General features: G+C 33.0%; 1 protein-coding gene across 1 annotated transcript in view; it reads right to left on the bottom strand.

The window, feature by feature from the left end:
• The window catches only part of LOC123556838 (uncharacterized), a 56,695-nt gene that overhangs the window by 31,114 nt on the left and 5,598 nt on the right, over positions 1-19,983 (bottom strand). The window contains exons 7-15 of the mRNA XM_053544517.1: positions 16,476-16,721; positions 15,462-15,701; positions 11,617-11,775; positions 9,304-9,477; positions 8,996-9,109; positions 4,834-4,950; positions 4,539-4,724; positions 2,089-2,282; positions 1,193-1,329 (exon numbers count right to left, since the gene is read on the bottom strand). Coding sequence (XP_053400492.1) covers positions 1,193-1,329; positions 2,089-2,282; positions 4,539-4,724; positions 4,834-4,950; positions 8,996-9,109; positions 9,304-9,477; positions 11,617-11,775; positions 15,462-15,701; positions 16,476-16,721 — 1,567 coding nt within the window. The remainder of the gene's footprint in view (positions 1-1,192; positions 1,330-2,088; positions 2,283-4,538; positions 4,725-4,833; positions 4,951-8,995; positions 9,110-9,303; positions 9,478-11,616; positions 11,776-15,461; positions 15,702-16,475; positions 16,722-19,983) is intronic.

Here is a 19,983-nt window from a genome sequence, read left to right as displayed (position 1 = left end):
CAGTCAGAAAATACTATTTTAAGAAAAGAAAAAAGAACAATTTTATATTAATATATTCAAACCAGAGCTTAATTCAAGACATAATAGACTGTTAGAAATAACTGGCTAAGAATAAAGTCCCTCAAACTGACGTCCTTTGAAATCATTCCTATGCGACGTTATTGACGTTATTATCACTCCAGAAGATCTGCACAAGCAGTAAAACCGGCTGAGGTTTTCTTTATTTATTTCTGAACAGAACCTGAATAAACTGCATATAAAGTAATCTAGGTTTCTTACTTTTCCTTGTATTTACATCCACATCGTTGTCTAACAATACATTTTGCAGAATATATATAAATAACTGCCACTGTCATCTTATATTCTATATAAAAATGTGCAATATGGTGATATATTTGGACGAGTTTAACGAATTGTTACATGTCAAAATATATCATGTTTTATACAGGAAATCTTATTTCTTTTCTGTGGTACTTTTTCACTATTAATGTAAAACACAATACTTCATGATTCTACATACATTCTATGTGTTATAAACGAGTAATAATGAAGACAAACAGTGCTTCAAGCGTTTACTGACGCTGAATTATACGGTCAACAACTTCAATTGCTTCGTTAGAATAGGAATACATTGTATCAAATACGAAAATAAATTGGACGATAAAAGGGTACAAATGGGAACTGCTAATTTGAAAAGGACAGTAAGTATTGGATAATACTCGTTTATTTACGATTCAGATTTCATCAATAGAAATTTACGATTCAGATTTCATCAATAGAAATGAAGTGGATTTCCACTATTTATCTTTCACTTATTTTATCGTGAAATGGAATTCATTAAACACTTTTTAAACGTTTTTATATACTGTTTGATTACACTTGAATTGATCGCCATATCTAAATCGGAGTTACAATGTATAATGATATTTTAACCAATGATTCTTTTGACAAAGTCGGTTTTTGAATAAGAGGGAGCTGGCATATTTTGGACAGAGCAACTACAGTAACACTATTTTTTGGCTATAAAACATACTGTAACAATATTAAGAATAAAACGCTTGCTGTGTTACAATGTATTTGTCTCGAATGACCATTTGAACAGAATAGAAATTTATACAAATTACTTGAAAATTAAAACGTGTCAAACGTAACTATTTTGTAGTCAACTGACGACAATGTGACTTTGGCTTACTGGCAAGTATTTCCGTATTTTTTGCAATTCTCATCGAAACGAACCATTAGAGTGGTGCAGAAGCATGTCTCGCGTCCAGTGAATGCATTGTGGTATTGCCAAACAGCTGCATAAACAGGAGAACATTTCTGTTCAGACTGAAATCATAAAATTGATTTCATATGTCTGAAATGGAAGAGTCTAGCTTCAATTTTGATACTAATATAAGTACATGTGACTGATTTAAAGATATTGTGATGTCTTTATAAAATAAGCAATAAGGGAAACTTACCTAAACTTATTTCTAGTGAAGCTGAGATTCGATTTATTTGATTTTGCATTACGACAGAAATTGCGTTAAATATCATTTGTTTACATGATAAAGGTTACGAGACACATAGATGTATACATAATTGTTGATCAAGCAACGAGAAGTATTTTTTTTAGTTACAAAAGTGTTCATTAACGTCGTACACTCAGAATCGCAGAACCTATTAGATGGTACTTTTTACAGATTCATGAAAAATGTTCAGTGTTAAAAGGCGATTGCTTTAAGTACTGCCTTCTTTCTTCTTTCCTGTATGAAAATAATTTGTATCATAAAATATATAATAATGTATGTATTGTTGCTAAACAATACTGAACTTTTGCAATATGTATTTCATATTTTAGCGGTTTTGTAATTTTGCACACGACAGTATTACCATTTTTATATCATTAACATAGAAAACGTAAAAAAAGATAATGCTTCGAAAACATTACAGTAGAACATCTATATTCAAAGAAGATATAATACAAATAAATTACCACAAAAAGCATTTCTAAAATATTTGTCATGACTGATAAAAGTTATGATAACATAAGAATAATTATGTGGCAAAAACACTCAAATAGACATACATGGGGACTGCACTAACCGTTTGCATGCATTCGTGCTTATCGAATTCCCATTTAATCATTGCGCCCAAATTATAATCCCATATCTCGTGCTTCTTTCTAGTATAGATAAATCCGCTACTATGCTTCCAAAATATGTCTATGTTTTGGACGATGGTATATATCTCTCCTTTGCTGATGACGCTATCAAAATCACACCAGACTTGAATATCCCCTATTGATAAATAACAAAAGGAGAATAGAGAAGTCATCAAAGTCATCAAATTGTCTTTAATAATTATCATTTGAAAGACTGACAAACCAAATCATTTTGTTGTTAGGCTTAAGATTATTTTGTCAAAGTAAACGCTTGTATACTGAATACATATTTATAAAAATCAATTGGCCAAGTGTGTTTGTTTTTACCAGATTTGAATCATAAACAAGATGAGTTTTCCAACAGACATAAGTTTGCAATGTTTTGTTTCAGAGGTTAATTTAACTTGACAAAGAAACAACAGTATTTCCCTATAGGACCATTTAAAGGGCCGAACATTTGAACTTCTGGAGATGGGTGGGAGAGGTGCCTATGCATTTACTTGCAGCTAAGTGTTCTCTTTTTTACGTAGGTAGAACAATGTTATATTCATTATTTCAACTACATGTAATCGTTTTAAAAGTGTTTCTTTTGCTTCACTCATTTTGGAACATTTCTCTGAATTTTCAGGAGTACTTTGCTGCAGTAGTTTAACAGAAAAAGTCACTGTCATCAAATGTAATTACAACATTTTAAGGTTACCGTAAAGGATAGGTAATGACTCTCTGTAAATCGACACATTCTGGACATAACTATAGCTTAATTAACACGAACATTGCTTTCCATGGGAAAAGAATAAATGTTGAGAAAGCATATGGAGGATACGTATTTGGACGATATTCGTTACAGGTCCACCTCCTTTAACAAACTATAAAATGTTTTATTAACTCTTGTAAACAAGATAAGCGGGTAATTTCAAATTTTCAGAGTAATTTACAACTTAAACTGTTTACACAACTTGAAAACAAATTTGTTGAGGCCTCTCATTTACAATTATATCAACAATTATCACCCGAATTGAGTGCAATCATGAGTGGAACATATTGATGGAAAAATGTTGTAGCGGTATGGTTACATTATAAAATCTTTAATAACTTCTTTCAGGTCAATTTTTGGTATGGCTTTGGTAAGAATGTCACTCTCTTTCACATATTATTTTTTCATGCGTTTCAGACTCTTGGCTAGTCTTGGATTTTGCATTTGTTAAAAGGCAAAATAAAGTATAGTATAGGCTCTTTCAAAGTGTTTAAAAGTAGTACAAACTTACACTATACTGTATTGAATTGAGTCAGCTGTTGAAACTTTGACTATTGACTATAATTTGGGAAACCCAAATATCAATGAAAACCTGTCCATACAAGAGCTGTCTACTTTGCTTCAGATATTTTGAGAAGGTCATTTTTAAATACTAGAATAAAATATTTCTATTTTTACATTGACAGGAAGAAAAACATACTTAAATATTTCTAGTAAATAGGTGCTATCATTTCAAACTGAAAAGAGCATGTAAAGATAGATTTGAATTATCAAACATCTGCTAGGAAACAGTTGCGATATTGCTTTACCTCCGATTCAAACTCAAAGATACTAGTTTTTTATCAACAAAATAGAAAACATCAAAGAAAATATTAACTTACATAGAAAACGCTAAATATCACATAGCTTTAGACGAATAAACAATAATTTCCAAACAAATCTTGTGAACCTGACCCGATACTAACATGAACTTTGAAAATGTCTGGATTACAAAAGTCATAAACACATCCATAGAATTAGGGTATGTACCAAGCTAGCATTATGATATCAGACCTTTACAGACCTGGAAGAACATTAAACCCATATCTTCCGTTCATTTCAAAGGTTCAAAGCAGCTGACATCCATTCAGAGCCCATTTCGTTTAAGAAATGAAATATTTTTTTTCGGAGTTTGTACTGTTTTGGGCATGCCAGGACGAGCCCTTAAGGAATGCCTGCCCATTTTTAAATTTACGTACCCACCTGTTAACAGTTTTCTGTGACACTGCATGATTCTCATATGACGTATGCAGTTTACTCAGTATCTGCCTTGCAGGTATTTCTAAAGAACAACGTACTTGAATGTACGCTCTAATTTCAGATTTTTGTTTATAACTACATATATTTTGCGCAGTGTATATGACATCTAAACATCCCCGAAACAATACGACAGTTTTCAATAAAGCTTTGCAGGATTAAGAAGGAGTCATTCGTGTATCATCCGTGTAAAACAAGACTTTCTTGTATGTCAAACCTGAGAAGCACGCGATAGTCATTATTTTTAAATGGCCCTCGTATTAGATGTACATTTAATTTATCGCAAATGAATATGTAGTGTAAATTGAAGTTCTCAATTTAATTTTTTTTAATTAAGCTTACTTATGATATATGATCCCGTTTGTCGATATCCAGCCACCCACCATTCTTTACAAGACTGAAACGTTTGCGTGCCACAATATATTTCATCAGTCCCATCAAAGCAGTCCTTAAATGTATCACACACCAGTCGATTTGGGACACATCTCATGGCATCGCAGTGAAACGCTTTATTTTGCTTACATGAACCTATAGAAAACAAGAATAGAAAACATGAAATATTTACATAATGTTGTTTCATATGACTAGAGATAAAAGAAAACACTTTAAGGTATAGAATATAAACAATGATACTTACCGCAATTTCCTTCGTCACTGCCATCTACACAATGAACTAATCCATCACACCTTTTTGTCTCATGAATACACTGCCCGTTATCACATATATAATCATTCTGGTTGCAAAAGTCAAAATCTATTCAAAAGAAAGCAAAAAGAATTTTCAAATACTACTCGTTTTACGCATATTTAAGGTTTTTCATTATTGGCCAATAGTTAATTATTTGTTTATGGACTTATGTTGATGTTTAGTTCCGATATATAAAGAATAATCAATAAAACGTTATTTTCAAACTGATGATATACCATAATTATTCTTTACCGAAAGCAAAATGACAATATTCAATTGACCTCAGTCTGACAAGGTTTCGCAAAATGAAACAAAATTCTGGATCACTGTAATTGAGAAAATAAGGCATATAATTTTTCATTTACGCACATTAATTTTTGTTACAAATCTGATAAATTTCCTGTACTTTATCTTTACAGTCACTGTAACATTTTTATCGTGGTACAAAGAAAATTGTCCATCTATAATACGTTAACAAATCATCGACGGCATGTGGGTAATGAATTTGGTATTTATTTGTTTCCGGAAACCCACACACATATACACTGTATGGTTACTACGCCAGTCTGTCCAATATGGCCTTTCCCAAGACAGACTGAAAGAAACATCGCCTAAATTTTGCAGACTTCTACCATTTAACATAATATTTTTACATAAAAAATAATAACGGTTTGTCTCATCCTTCTAAGCTCTAAACTATATGTTAAAAATGATGTTTAAATCATTATGTGATAAAAGGTGCAGATTATGGCAATCTAGAAATTTCAAAACGAAACTTTTAAATGATATTATTGAACTTCTTGCAATTGCATAATCAATAACTATTGTTAAGAAGAAAGAAGAAGCATTTTTTCAAATGTAGCTATTAGTTTCTCAACTGAAAATGTTGTATTTTTTCGACAAAATACATTTTGAAGTCAACCACATGTAGAATTTTTGAGACAAAATACAACCACATGTGACAAGTATGTAACAGTTTGGATACAAGTGATCGAAAATAAGTCAACGGTTTGGATTTAACACATGTAACGGTTTGGATAGCATCTAAATTCACATGGTCGGTATCAAGGTTGATAAACCAGGGCCCGTATTCATAAAACATCTTAAGTATAAGTCTTGACTTAAGTTGAAGATTTTACTTAAGTTTATGGTGATTTCAGCTTAAGCCTAAGTCAAAAACTTATGTCCTATTCATAAAACAGCTTAAAATTCAGATACGTAAAACTGACTTCCGTAGGGGCAATAGTTTGCTTAAAGTTAAGTCGCCTAGCACCCTGTCTTATCATTTTAGCCAAGAATTACTTAAGTTGTTTTATGAATAACAAATATACTTAAGTAAAATAAATTTCTTACCTAAGAAATACTTAAGTAAATAATCAATTTCTTATACTTATACTTAAGATGCTTTATGAATACGGGCCCAGATACAATTACAGTTATCTCCTTCATTAATTTCTTGGATATCAGAGTGTCCTTGTATATGGTTGGCATAGAATGTAGTGACTTAAAATTTTTGGCGAGTCGACACTAAAAGATTATATATATCATCATCAAGAATAACATCCCGGGAGAGAAGGAAACTAAAGGTTATAAAACTAAATATCAAAGCTAAGAGGAAAGAAATTTTGTATAAACGATTTAAAGAATTAACATTGTAACGAATTTTTTTGTGTTACTGAGAGTGTTTCACGTATAATATAGGATTAATTTTCGGGAAAATGTAAGCAATGGAGAATTACATATACCGATATATAGGTCAAAACGACTTTTAAAACATAGGATATAAGTACGTTTGAGTGCCTAACAGGTTCAGAGTATTGAAGGTTCGATCACAAGCCAGGTTCCGTCTCTATGATGATTTGATCTTAAAGATATGCTTAAAGTTCATTTGTCTAACTCTTTTGACAGTTGCATTTAACGGAACAGCGATCTGTCATTGAACAGAAACTAGGCCCCTTCAAAAGAGCGTGTTTCTACAACCAATTTCAAGGTAAACGGCCTGTGCAAATTAGTTTTACTCAATTCCAAAAGGAATTTGAACAGGATATAACACACATCCGTTCATCGGCTTCAGCGTCACGATTTGATAATATCTGAACAAGTTTCGTAATTCTGATTTTGATTTTGACACAAAGTTATGCTATCTTTTCAACTTTATCTCATTCAGCATCGTAAGAGGGAAAACTTCAATGGCTTAAACGTAAACAAAGAAAAAAATATTGTTATTCCTTTAGATTTCTTAAGTAGCAAGGCACTTCAGTAGTCGAGCTTTGTTGTCCATAATTTGACCAATTCAACGAGATATATAAATGAACAGTCGTGAAATGATTTTCACATTTACAACGAAATCAGTATATATTTAAACAAGCAAATGATATTTTTCTAAGACAGCTCTATCTCCCTATATTTGAAGGATCTGGAGACAGTAAAGGGTTTTAAATGGGACCTTAACATCAGGTAAAGTAGCCGCCACGCATTATGTATTTGTGCACACTATACTTTGGTAAAGTACAAGGACTGGTATATTTTAATTTCAATTTATGATGAATGCTGTTTACCATTATTTTTCTTGGTTATTTCTCTTCATATTGGCCCATTTGTTTTTAGATGGGAAAATTACATTGCTACTATTGAGAAATGAAAATTATGAAAGGGAAAAATATATGATAGGAAGAACCACTTCTAAGAACGAAGTCCACCTTACAACATTGTCCACTTGTATGTATACACAATAAAAGTATAGACAAACCTTAACGTATACATAACGTAAAAGAAACAAATCAACAGTTAAGCATCACATAAGAACTGTCATTAGCAAAGCCATCACATGGGAGTATAGGATTAGTAGTACATATGGAAAGATGATAAGGTAAATTTGTCGTCTGTAAGCCCTATATAGCAACCACTAAATATTCAACCTATCGCTTCATGTGACCTGATGCTATCCTCTTGCAATTACCATTCAACATAGATGTTTCTTTAGTCAAGTGCTTATGCAAATATAACCTTAGGTGCGCGTCACCATGTATAAAACTAAATCTGGCCTCGTGGATCTTTTGCACCGAAACATTTTCAATTTGACATCTTATATCCATTTCAAACAATCGTGAAAAACCTGCCTTTCAAATTGGTAGTAGTAACATCGGTTTGAGAAAAAACACTGGTAAAATTAACAATTCATATTGATCAACAAATGAGTATTTCTTTAAAAGTATATCTCCATTTTAGAAGCATAAACATTTATAAATATCTAACAAGAAGTGAGGGATGGCAATGCATCATTTGTCGAAAGATATATTTGAATATGTACCACTCACATTCCGATTATGTTTATAATGCAAAGTAAGAAACAAACTTAATAAGCAGTTAGAAAGGTAGGTACAAACCGCAAACATCCAAAGAGACTAAGTTATCGAAACCGGTGTTGCTATCCAGACCGCTACATTCGTGTTTCTACTACTCCCAATGAATATCTAGGTGTTTTGTACATATCACAGATATACTCACACAACAGTTTATCATAAAGTATACTCACATCAATTAAGTTAAAATAGTTTAATTTCACTAAAAATAAAAATGAAATGTTAGAACACCCAACACAGTGTAGCGATTAATTCTATGAGCATTACCAAGATTACTGAATAGATTTTGGTTACAAAATTTAAAAAAGACCTATGGAATATCTCGGAAAATCTGCATGATGTTCCATTGTTTTTCGCCTTGAGCGGCCATATTGGACAGATCCAAACGTAGTTACCATACAGTGTAGTATAGTGTTATTTTCGGCACAAGATGAAGTTTGTAATCCAGAGGAGCCCCTTTCTTACGATGATCAAGGCGTAACAAATCAAAGAGCATAACATTTTTATGACGAAAAATCCAAACAGCCTGTGGCAGGATTAGAACCCGGAAGCTATCCCAATGTTCTAACAACTGAGTTGAAGAGTAAACTCCCTGACGCAGTTGTCAGAGATCGGCTTTAAACGTGCAGGCTATGCGTTAGCAGCCGTAACAGTGGTTATAGTTTTTGTTATAGATAATGTTTATAGGTAAATCTTGAAATGAATATTGACTAGAGTAATGTTTATAAGCCATAAACATGGCCTCATACCACAATATTCATCCGAAAAGTCGACGCAGTCAGAAATGAAATTACACACTTGACTGACGTGAATACAGTCACCGTCACCACATTGAAACTCATCAGGTTTACAGTTACTGGAATCTGAAAATTTCTTGAAACTACATTACTCATAAAACAGTTTAACAACAATTGCAGCATCATGCCAAAAAATGCAAATGAAACAAAATATATTTGTAAATGTTACCTGTCACAAAACTAACGTTTACAAAAGTTATCAATTTGAAATGAAATTGGTTATAGATGTGATAAACACGTTATAATTAAACATAATCTACCAATTTCTGTTCTCAAGCAATGTAACTCGTCGGATGCATCCAAACAATCTTTTACTCCATCACAGACAGCGATTATTGATATCCACTCAAGTGTTTCACATAGAAAATATGAAGACTTTTCGAAACCAACCGGCAATGCATCAGGCATGTTTCCGTGTGAAATTGTTTGATTAGCTGAAGTGTAGCAGAAAAGCACATTACAATTCACTATAAAATTAAACATGTAATTAACGAATCTTCTAGTGCTACAGTTTGAGCTCTGCTTTAACGTAAAACAGTTTAAAATAAATATACAACATTTGATACGACTGATTGCAAAGAGTATGTGAATGCATTGCACTGCAATCTTGAAGTTTTAAAGACTTAACGTTACCAAATGACGACGGTACCGCTGAAAATGCCTATAAAACGAACGCCTATTCCGAAAACAAAATGCTCGCTTTTAATGCAAATGTAAACCTATAGATTATGAAGACGAAAACCATTTTATTTCCATCACAAAAAATACTTCAGCACTTGTATCACATTAGACAGTCGGAATAAAAAGAGTAGATTATGTAAACAAGCGCTTAATCGACTGTTACTGACTGCACCATTAACGTCAATTTTGCTATGTTTTCAAATTCATACTGACCCTTATTGTAGCCGGAAAATCACTGTATCTATCTATTATTGGTATATTAAATGGAGGCAGATTCAATTAGACAGCCGAAAAGTTAAGTTTCAACATACTCCTCCGGGGAGGATTTTTGCGATTTTAAGATGTTGCCATCGGGGACTACCGCAGTTTATCGGCTGTTCCAAAAGCCTTAAGACTGGCAAAAGAAGTTTTGTGAAATTGACAATTATCGCTCTTTGACATCATGTAGCCACGCAAGTACATGTCAGATCGACGATATATTTCCAGGGGTGATCATCGAGGAGATTTTGGTGAAAAATAACTAATAATAAAACCATTATTATAACCAGCACTTTGGGCATGAACATGGTGTCAGAAGTGGGATTTATAACCAGATACATCAGGCGAGGATCTCTCGGCTTATGTTTGTTGATTTCTTTTTAATAAGTCCTTATCGAAGTTTATGCTGATGGTTTAAGTAATGAAACTTGGTAGTGTCTGAGACATATTTGAAACAGATTTGAGACGAATCACTGTTATGTTTCAAGTTTAAGGCAGCGTAGTAAGGTTATATATATATTGTTTGAGTTTAAGCTTAGACCTAGCCTAGTTGAGTTGTTGAAAGTTAGTTTGCTCATATTTGCAGGGGTCTTCGAATCATATACTTATTCTAGATCAATTGTTTCGTGATAATTTGTTGAAACATGTTTAGTTTGAAAAAATAACTGGTAAAAAGTTAGAAGAGGATATATTGGATATCAGGGCAAATTCTGAATTTATCATCTGCTTTAAGTTTAGTTAATCTATGTTTCAAACAGCTATTACTATATTATTGCGTAACTTAATTGGAAGCAGGGCAGTGTAAGGAAAACTCATTAAACAACTTTCATTCCATCCAAGGAAGTAGTTTGCATGTGAAAATGTTTTATATACACTTTTATAATAATGAACGTTCGGTACATGTGACAGACGATTTCCGGTATATTGCATATTCACTTTGTTGAATTGCATACCAAAAGAAACATCAAATCTGAAGAATATCAATGATCGTCAGTTATATAATCTCATGGTAAGCGTTGTCGAATTATTTTTTATGGCAAGCCAACCTGAGTATCCTTCAACTCGCATTCTTAACGAATAGTTTGACCAAGAATAATAAGTAATATTACATTTATCGGAAGCATAGATCACCAAAATCACAGCCCCAGAGCCACAAATTTGTAGGCCCACAACAAAAAATCTATAACGTTTAAAGTTGATTCATTGATAAGCGAATATGTTATTTACAAGGGAAGGTCAGGGGTGTTTACAAGAGTCAGTGAAATATATAGCTCTTATATTTTGGCCATCATTATTTTTGTTTCATGGAAATTACAGTTTAATCTTAAGAATATTTGATAAATTGTTGGAAAAGAAGTGGTATGATTTCACGATCAATTTTCAGTTTAGGTTCAAGGAAGTCTATTCTTACATTATTTTTCCTAACAAAGTCGGAATACCTCATGGTCAAGTAGGTCATCGGTATTTTCATATTTAAGGTTATGTACATATGCCTCGCGCTCTGGCCGAGTCGAAATATTTTTTTACAGCAATGCTATCCGAATAAATAAATTTAAGTAAAAAGATGCAAGAATGTACAAATGAATGGGGAAATGTTTGACATGTATTTAACATAATTATTATGTAATACTTGCCCGATGACATGTTTTTCAAACAATCAGTTTCATCAGACAAATCCAAGCAGTCAAATTTGTTGTCACATTTATTGATATGTTTTATTGCCTCTCCGTTTCCACAGCGGAATGTTCTATTGTCGTGTTTTGGCACAGTAGCAGAAGCATTGTAAATGTCATCTGAAAAATAAGCAGCACGATACAAGGTCGGTGTCTAGTAATTTACAATGTCAGTAATGATCATAACATTTTTATGATTCAATAAAACCTATTTTGCAGTGATTTAAGCTATGCCAACCAACATCAAGGAGTAAAACCAAATAAATCATTTCCACTGTAATCATGTGTGCTGATGGCATGACATATACAGACAAATAGATGACGTATTATAGCTTATAATACCACACGGATATAGCTTAACGCAAAAGAAAGTATTAGCTTTCGGATTTAGTATATCACATATGAATTATTTATCATATTTAAGTCGAAAAAAGGACATAATTGTATATTAATGCAAAACAGGATTATGGAGCTTGTACAATGCACATTACCCCATGACAGTGGACAAGTGTATGAAGTTTCAGTCCATTCCGATAATTGGCTACTGAGATACAAGCTTACTTACAAATCCTTAACAAAAATCTGCTAAGTCGAAAAGGGGGCATAATTTTGTGACAAAAAGCGAACCTGTGCACTGCATGTCAAATGATGACAGTGAATAAATGTGTAAAGTTTCAATCCATTCCCGTTAGTTGGTACTGAGATACCAGCTTAGATACAAAAACGTAACCTAAATTTGCGAAACCGAAAAAAGGCGCATAACTTTGTTAAAAAAAAAATATATATATATAGTTTTGGAACCTATGCAATGTAAGTCTCTTCATCACAGTGAATAAGTGAGTAAAGTTTCAATCCTTAGTGATTACTGAGATACCAGCAAACATACAGAAACTTAACCAAATCAGGACGCGGACGCCAACGCGGACGTCGATGCAGAGTCCAAATACCTCTACCTTTTATATGAATAGTCGAGCTAAAAATTAACTTACTTTTAAAAAGGTAACTAAAAATAAGCTGATATATATCAAAAGATTTAAATTTTTAAACAATTAAAAATAAAACAAAACCCTTAAAGGGAAAATCCAATCCCTTATCAATAACACGAATCCCTTAATGAGAGATCCAATACCCTTAATAATAACATGGACCCTTCAAGAGATCATCTAAAATACCTGATAATGCGAAATCCACACGAAGTCCACACGAAGCATTGAAAGGGATAATTCAAATCTCTCATAATAATTCGAAGACATTAAGTGGGAAACTAAACCCGGAATAATTACATGAAGTCTTTAAAGAAAGAATCAAACACTTTAATAATAACACGAAGCTATTAAAGTGTAAACCCTTGATAATAACGTATAGTCCCCTTAGAGAGAAGAGAGAATCTAAACCTTTGAAAATAACACGAAGCCCTTACAGAGAGAATCCACACCTATAATAATAACACGAACAGGCTGAATATTGCTGAAGTCACAGATTTTTCAAGTATACGTGCAGCCTTTTTGCATATTTATGACATACGGGAATGTCATTAGTATCGAGAAAAGTTAATGACCACACAAATATTTTGCCCACAGGTCAAATTTCTACCACAGAATAAATGGACGTGCTTCTTATTGTCGGAATTTTCAAAATTTGTTCAAAAAGATCTGCTAAAACTTGAAAACTTTATAATGTACATTGTATTTACGTATCTACAATTAATCATATAACTTAACTGTACTATATTTATTCCAGTTTTCTTGGCCAATATCCACATGCCCCTAAGCTAACGTCAGTTTAATACGTATTCCTGATACAGGAGTTTTCATAAAATGTTTTTCATTTTACAAAACTACTATATAATGTCAATTTTATGGCCGAAATGTACAACTTGTATTTTTCGATTTGTAAAACTCGGGAAAAATTACAATTTCGAAAACATTTGTCCAGAAACTCTACAAACTTATGCATCAAACTGTTGCTTCTTTGCTGATTAGATTTTCAACAAACCATTCTAATGAAAAGTAAAAAAAACCCAACATTTTTTGGTGCCTACAAAGTCTTAAATTTATAATGGATTATACTCTGATAACATTGTATTTTGACAATAAGTTGACTTTCTAAAACTTTTGATGCTTCATAATACCATCCCTGGAGTGTTTGGAATGATATACAATAACGATTGCGTTGAAAAAATCATGGAAAATCTTGTTAAGTTGACTCACACAGAAATAAACGTGTACTACCTTTCCGATGTTGAAAACATTACTAAAGTGGTGGACGGATAGCTCAGTGGTTTGCACACTGGCCTTCAAATTCTGAGGTCGGGGGTTCGATCCCCGGCAGCTATTCGGGAATTTTCAGAAACGCTTTTAAGTGTTTTCCACCCAACTAGAGGTGTACTGGTCATGAACCCAGGCAATCCTTGCGTGTATCAGTGCTATACACTGGTCACGTTAAAGAACCAGGCTGTCTATTCGCAACGAGCTAGGCTAAGTTAGCCGGACAAGCCTGTATCTGATTTCTGATCTCTCTGTCGTGGGGGCTTTGTCTCACTCTGTCCATCTGGTCAGATCGCTCTGTGTCTGTACTAGTAGAGGATGAATTATGCGCCCTGTGTGGCTGCATTTGAGCTATGTAAAGCGCATTTGAACGTGAAATTGATCATGAAAAGGGCGCTATATAAATCTGGTATAATAATAATAATAATAATAATAATAATAAAATTTACTAATGTAACAAGCGAGTCTACTATTTTGTATACCTTTGGAAACATAAATAGAATAAAGCAATTACATCAAAGTGCATGTATTAGGCATTGAAAACCTACCTATGCAATACCTTACCGACATTTAAAATAGAAACCTCTTTTCAGGTAAACGTTTAACTTTAAGCTGGATCGTGCATATCATTAGAGCAAACAAAAACAAGTTTATTCTTTATCTTCAATTTCGCGGACTGCAAAGTCATCAAGTTAATCGAAATTTCATTACCTTACGACAGCATGATATAAAAGATAAGACGAATCAATATATTTCTTAATTCATGCATTTTTTACACTGCTGATATTCGCTTAAACACAGACTAAGATTTTAGATAGATGCATTTCTACATGAAGTATGATCAGGCAATAAAACCTCTAATTTCAATTGTAGTACCTTAAAACAAAGGAAGTTTCACATAAATAGGCATGTATATGAAACAAAAGTATTAAAGCTTAGATTTAAAAGACTAAAATTAAGTAAGACACTACTAGATATTCATTATCATTATTCTTGAAAGTAAAGTTTTACCATTTACCTAGGACAAATTAGGTTAAAAACTGCGACAACAAATAATAATAATGACATACCGGTATTATATCAGGAGCTATTAAAAGCGTTGTATTTATCTTTAAATTTTATTCCGCTGCATGAGTTTCATTCAATAATTCATCGAGAAAACGAGAGAGCTGAAAACTGTCAAGAAATGCCCAAAAACTTATCAGGGAAGATTACTGACAGCAGGTTGCAAAATTCAACTTGTGTTAAAACTTCGACGTGTTTGTACATTAACTCACTTATTTTAACATTGATATACAATGTAATTATCTTATATTTTAACTTTATATCCAGTACATCATTTTCACTAAGCCCGCCCGCTTAACTTAATAGGGCGAGCGCAGATCTGCGGATCGCGGGGTCGTGAGTTCGATCTGTTCTGTGTTCAACCGCTACAATAGGAAATACAATCCTGTGGACAAAAGGCTTTCTAAAGATGTAAAAGACAAAACGATGTAAAAGATATTGTTTAACATTTTCTTCAATGCAAGATTTACTAACCGTCCACTAAACATGGCTCCCATTCGTCTTCCATATCTCCATAATAACACCAGGTATATCCATCATTATACGGATCACGGCAGTAATTTTGCTCATGAGAGAGAGGACCAGATTGATATCCTCGTTTCACCATGTGTTTTGAGAAATTCTTCCAGCTCAAACAGGTTTTTCCAGAAAACGTTGTGTTTTTTGTTCCACTGTATTTGTTCAGTATGCTGGAGCATCTGCCGGACGGATTGTCTGAAACATTTTACACAGAAAACATATGTGGTACAAAATACAGAATTATAAATGAGTTTAATGCTATCACTTTATATTCAAGACACTACAGAGAATTATTTGTGAATAAGAAACCAAATGCAACTGTTAAAGACCCATAAATAACCAGTTATCTACCTTTTCCCCTAAGTCAACTTTTTGAAAACATCCTGACAATACAGATATAATGCAGCTATACCACATGTTGACAGTAGGACAATTAAGGCCTTTCCTGAATTAATGTATTTTCACATCTTGACCTGCTTAGTTCATCAGTTAGTCTGTTTTGCGTTGTAGACATAAAGACATAGAAAAATATATACTATCAAATTGTAGATACAACATGGTCTAAACTTAACTACTTACATCAAGTACCATCAATGACACATAAAAGAAAATGTTGTTTTATAATTGATATTTAAGTGCTTATTATTTTCGGCAAAGATACCGGAACGATATGGTGTTTGACAGTATTTACGTCTGAATTATATAACACAGCGACAAAAACCTGCTATACAGTATTCACATTGCACAATAAAACATATCATTTAACGGTCCACACACGATATTAATGTCTGCCCTGTGGTATATAACAAACCGACAATGAACGGTTTCCAGACAGTATGAACGTCTGTAGAATTTTACATATATACAATACATAGTGGTATATACACAGCATTTTAACATCCGTGATATATAGCATACCAACAATATATGGTTCCCACACAGTATTAATATAAATGGCATATACCATACCGACAATACATGGTTCCCACATAGTATTTATGTCTGTAGTATAGCACCAGAGATAGCCATTATTCCATGGATCTCGACAGTAATTTGCAGCGTTCGAAATGGTCTCGCCTGGAAAATCGCCATTTTGGGTTGTCTGATAATGTGGAACCTTAGAATCCCAGCGTTGGCATGTTTTCCCTGTAAATGTTTTGTCCTGTGTTCCAGTGTATTTGACGTACGGGAAGATGGGTAATGCACTTGGTGGAACTTTAATTGAAGTTAGAACTCAAATTGACATAAAAGTATGATTAAAGTAGAGCGTTAGTTTAAACAGTGTTTAATAATATATCATGTACACAAGTCACATACATAAATAGAATTTACAATCAAAACAATGTAAAAGATCTGAAAACAAGATTTAATCGAAAACTTATACTAATTCATTTTCTTAGAAATAGTAGAACGTTACACTTTATTTGTCTTTAACAACAATCTCTTGTCCAACATCATCAAACGTGGCTCAGAATGCCTCTTTAAGTGCAAACCATAGAATACAGAATAGAATCTTGGTGTAGGAGAAATTGGGCAATATGCACAATATATTCTTGGACACACAAGAGGAATTTAGAAAATTTAGAGACTAACGTGGTTCCGTAGAAAGTGTTACAGGTACAAACACATTTAGTCATGGACTTCTAAGGGGTTTCTCCGGCAACTGATATTGAAAATTTCAACATGATTGGTTTGATCATAGTTGCCTTACAAGCGTTTAAGCACCACATACTCGTATACATTGTAAGCATAGAGGTTCCTGATAGGAAGGAAGTTAGGTCCTATATAAAGATGCGTTGTTCTCTGAACACATCACCAAATTTAAAACTGTTTACGATGATTCTTCCACAGCCAAAGTAATAGTACATATGATCATTTAATAAAGGAGAAGCAATAGTATAAAATCTATCTCAAGTAGGAGCGTCTTCTCATATAGTAGACATTGTAACATAAAACTCGAGATACACAGTTTTTCAAACAGCTGCACCAGTGGGCATTTCATCACCGGGAAGTGATCATGAAATTCTCACTAAACATTAAAGCCCAAAGGGTGCATTTTTGTAAAACAATCTTCTAAAAATCCAAAGAGATGCAGATCAAAGGAGATTTTATGTACTTCTCTCGGGGGATGATACATGGGCATATCATTTCGCATCTCAAGGGCGGAAGAACAGTGACTAAGGAAAGGGCAAGAACGATCAGTTAACGCAAAAGGTACTCAAAGATACAAACGTTCTTAACAGAGTTTTCTTCAATTCCAAAGGTATTGTTGTGAATCCGACAGATATATTACTGGAAGGATTTACAGGCCCATGGTTCAAAGGCAGTTAGAAAACATCATCTCCATATTCCCTGTGATTTTGTCGTTTTCCTTTTCTGAAAAATATGCCTGGTGGGCGTCGCAAAAACTCAAGAAACACCCTTGGTAATACAGTGTATTAGTTTCTGCACAATAAAATTTTGTATATCAAGGGCAAACTACTCTGCAGCTTTCATGTCATAGATACCCGATGGAAAAGTGCGTTTCTGTTAACGGTTAACATTTTATGGGACTGGCGTAAGCAATATGCTTCATGTGTTTCTATACATTTTATAGAACAGAACAGAATATAATTATCTTTTATTGATAAACATAGATTACAAAACATATTTTATATATATATTTATATATTATATTTTGTAATAACATGTGAACAAAAATATATAACATACAAAGGTGGACATGGATCAATCCGGATGTGGGTATGGTGATCACACATTTTAAATCAGTAAAGATAAATATTCATGTTAAGTCAACTTAGAAGTAAGCTAGGAATGCATACTGTCATTAACAGGTCAGTGCACTTACTTACTTTTGAGTTGCTATATATAATTATTATTATAGACAGGCAAAAAAGAACTTCCGTTGAAACAGGCCATACTAAAACAAATTCAATCTGTTACTCCTCATCGTCAGTATTCAACTCTTAATATGTTTGTTACTTAGGACTATTTTAAACGGGATGTAATCTGGGAGTGAATTATTATATGTTCTATATATATATATGCTCCTCGTAGTAGCAATGCGTATACTGGCTAATAGAGAATCGATCCTAGCGACGAAAATCGGTCTACCATTAAAATGTTACGGAATCGATCCCTCTACGATAACATGCGATATACCGAATGATATATTTAGTATCGAATAACAAAAAATTTGTCTTTGCGTGTTGTCATTAAACAGTTCTTTTCAAATGTTATGGGATAAAATCGGATCGATTCCCGATTGAGGCATTGCCTTATTTGATATTATTTCTTATTGCCCATATTAGTAAAGCATAATGACTTCTCTAACTCGACACCTGTTTTTCTTTCCTTTTTGGTTAATTTATTTCGTTTCTAAAAACAGATCTAAGTGGAAAATTAAAACATTTACTGCTTAATGGGTGTTGTGTTTTAATATTACAATCGGATGCAAACTTATTCAGCCGATACAATTACAGTAAAGAAACAATAAGTTGAAAGTCACAATATCAGTAAATCCCTAACGAAAGTTGTACACTTAAAGATGTATGGAACTGATGAAATTCAAATTAGCTTATACTCATTTTTTACCTCCGATATGTATCAGTAGTTCCACAACAACGTGTAATAACAAATCCAGGTGTTTTACCAGCGTAGCAGATGACGTGGTGTTTGAAAGTGCATTAACGACGATATTTTTTTTCGATTTTCATTTAGACAGAGGAAAACAAGCGTATTGTGTTATGAGTAAAAATGAATATATAATCAAATCTTTAGTACTTCTGCATTTAGAAATGCACTGTCACAACGCCGCTAAATTCGCGCAGTATCTTCCATGAGGAAATTATGCATATTCAAAAATATGATAATCTTGCAGAATACATTCAATGTCCAAATAATAGTGTCTTTAAGCCTTTTACGAGTGTAAGTTGGTCGAAAAATATTGCCATCCCGCAAAAGTGCACTGCTTCTCACAAAGTTACGAATCTACGTCCAGTTGTTATGATCGATGTCATGTTTTACTTAACTAACAAGAGTAGGAAAAAATGTCGAGTATGTTTTGTGAAAGAAAACAAATGTAATACCCGGTATCCATATATCTTTAAAATCCTTAATAAATTGCAGGCGGAAATTATAAATAAATAACAAATTCTGTAAATTGGTATGCGTTGCCGAAAAAGATATAGGTGAAAACTACTTAAAACCAGTAATAGATTTTATTTTCCAAAATAGAAGACAGTTTTGTCCCAATTTCTCATTTACTACACTGAATACCTCATTTCTAGCCTCTCTAAATCAATTCTAAATGCATCCCTGATTTAAGCCTTCATGCAAACATCCTTAAACCCTTATTTGATTGAAATATACGTAGTTAGAAAGATATTAAAATTTAGTATACAACCGGATAATGTTATGATATCATTTTATTTACTTAACAGCCTCTTGTTTATTTTTAAAAATCATAACAATATAA

The sequence above is a fragment of the Mercenaria mercenaria genome, chromosome 5 (assembly GCF_021730395.1).
Source record: "Mercenaria mercenaria strain notata chromosome 5, MADL_Memer_1, whole genome shotgun sequence".
Lineage (NCBI taxonomy): Eukaryota > Metazoa > Mollusca > Bivalvia > Venerida > Veneridae > Mercenaria > Mercenaria mercenaria.
Note: the sequence above shows the minus strand (reverse complement) of the source record. Positions and strands in the feature narration are given on the sequence as shown.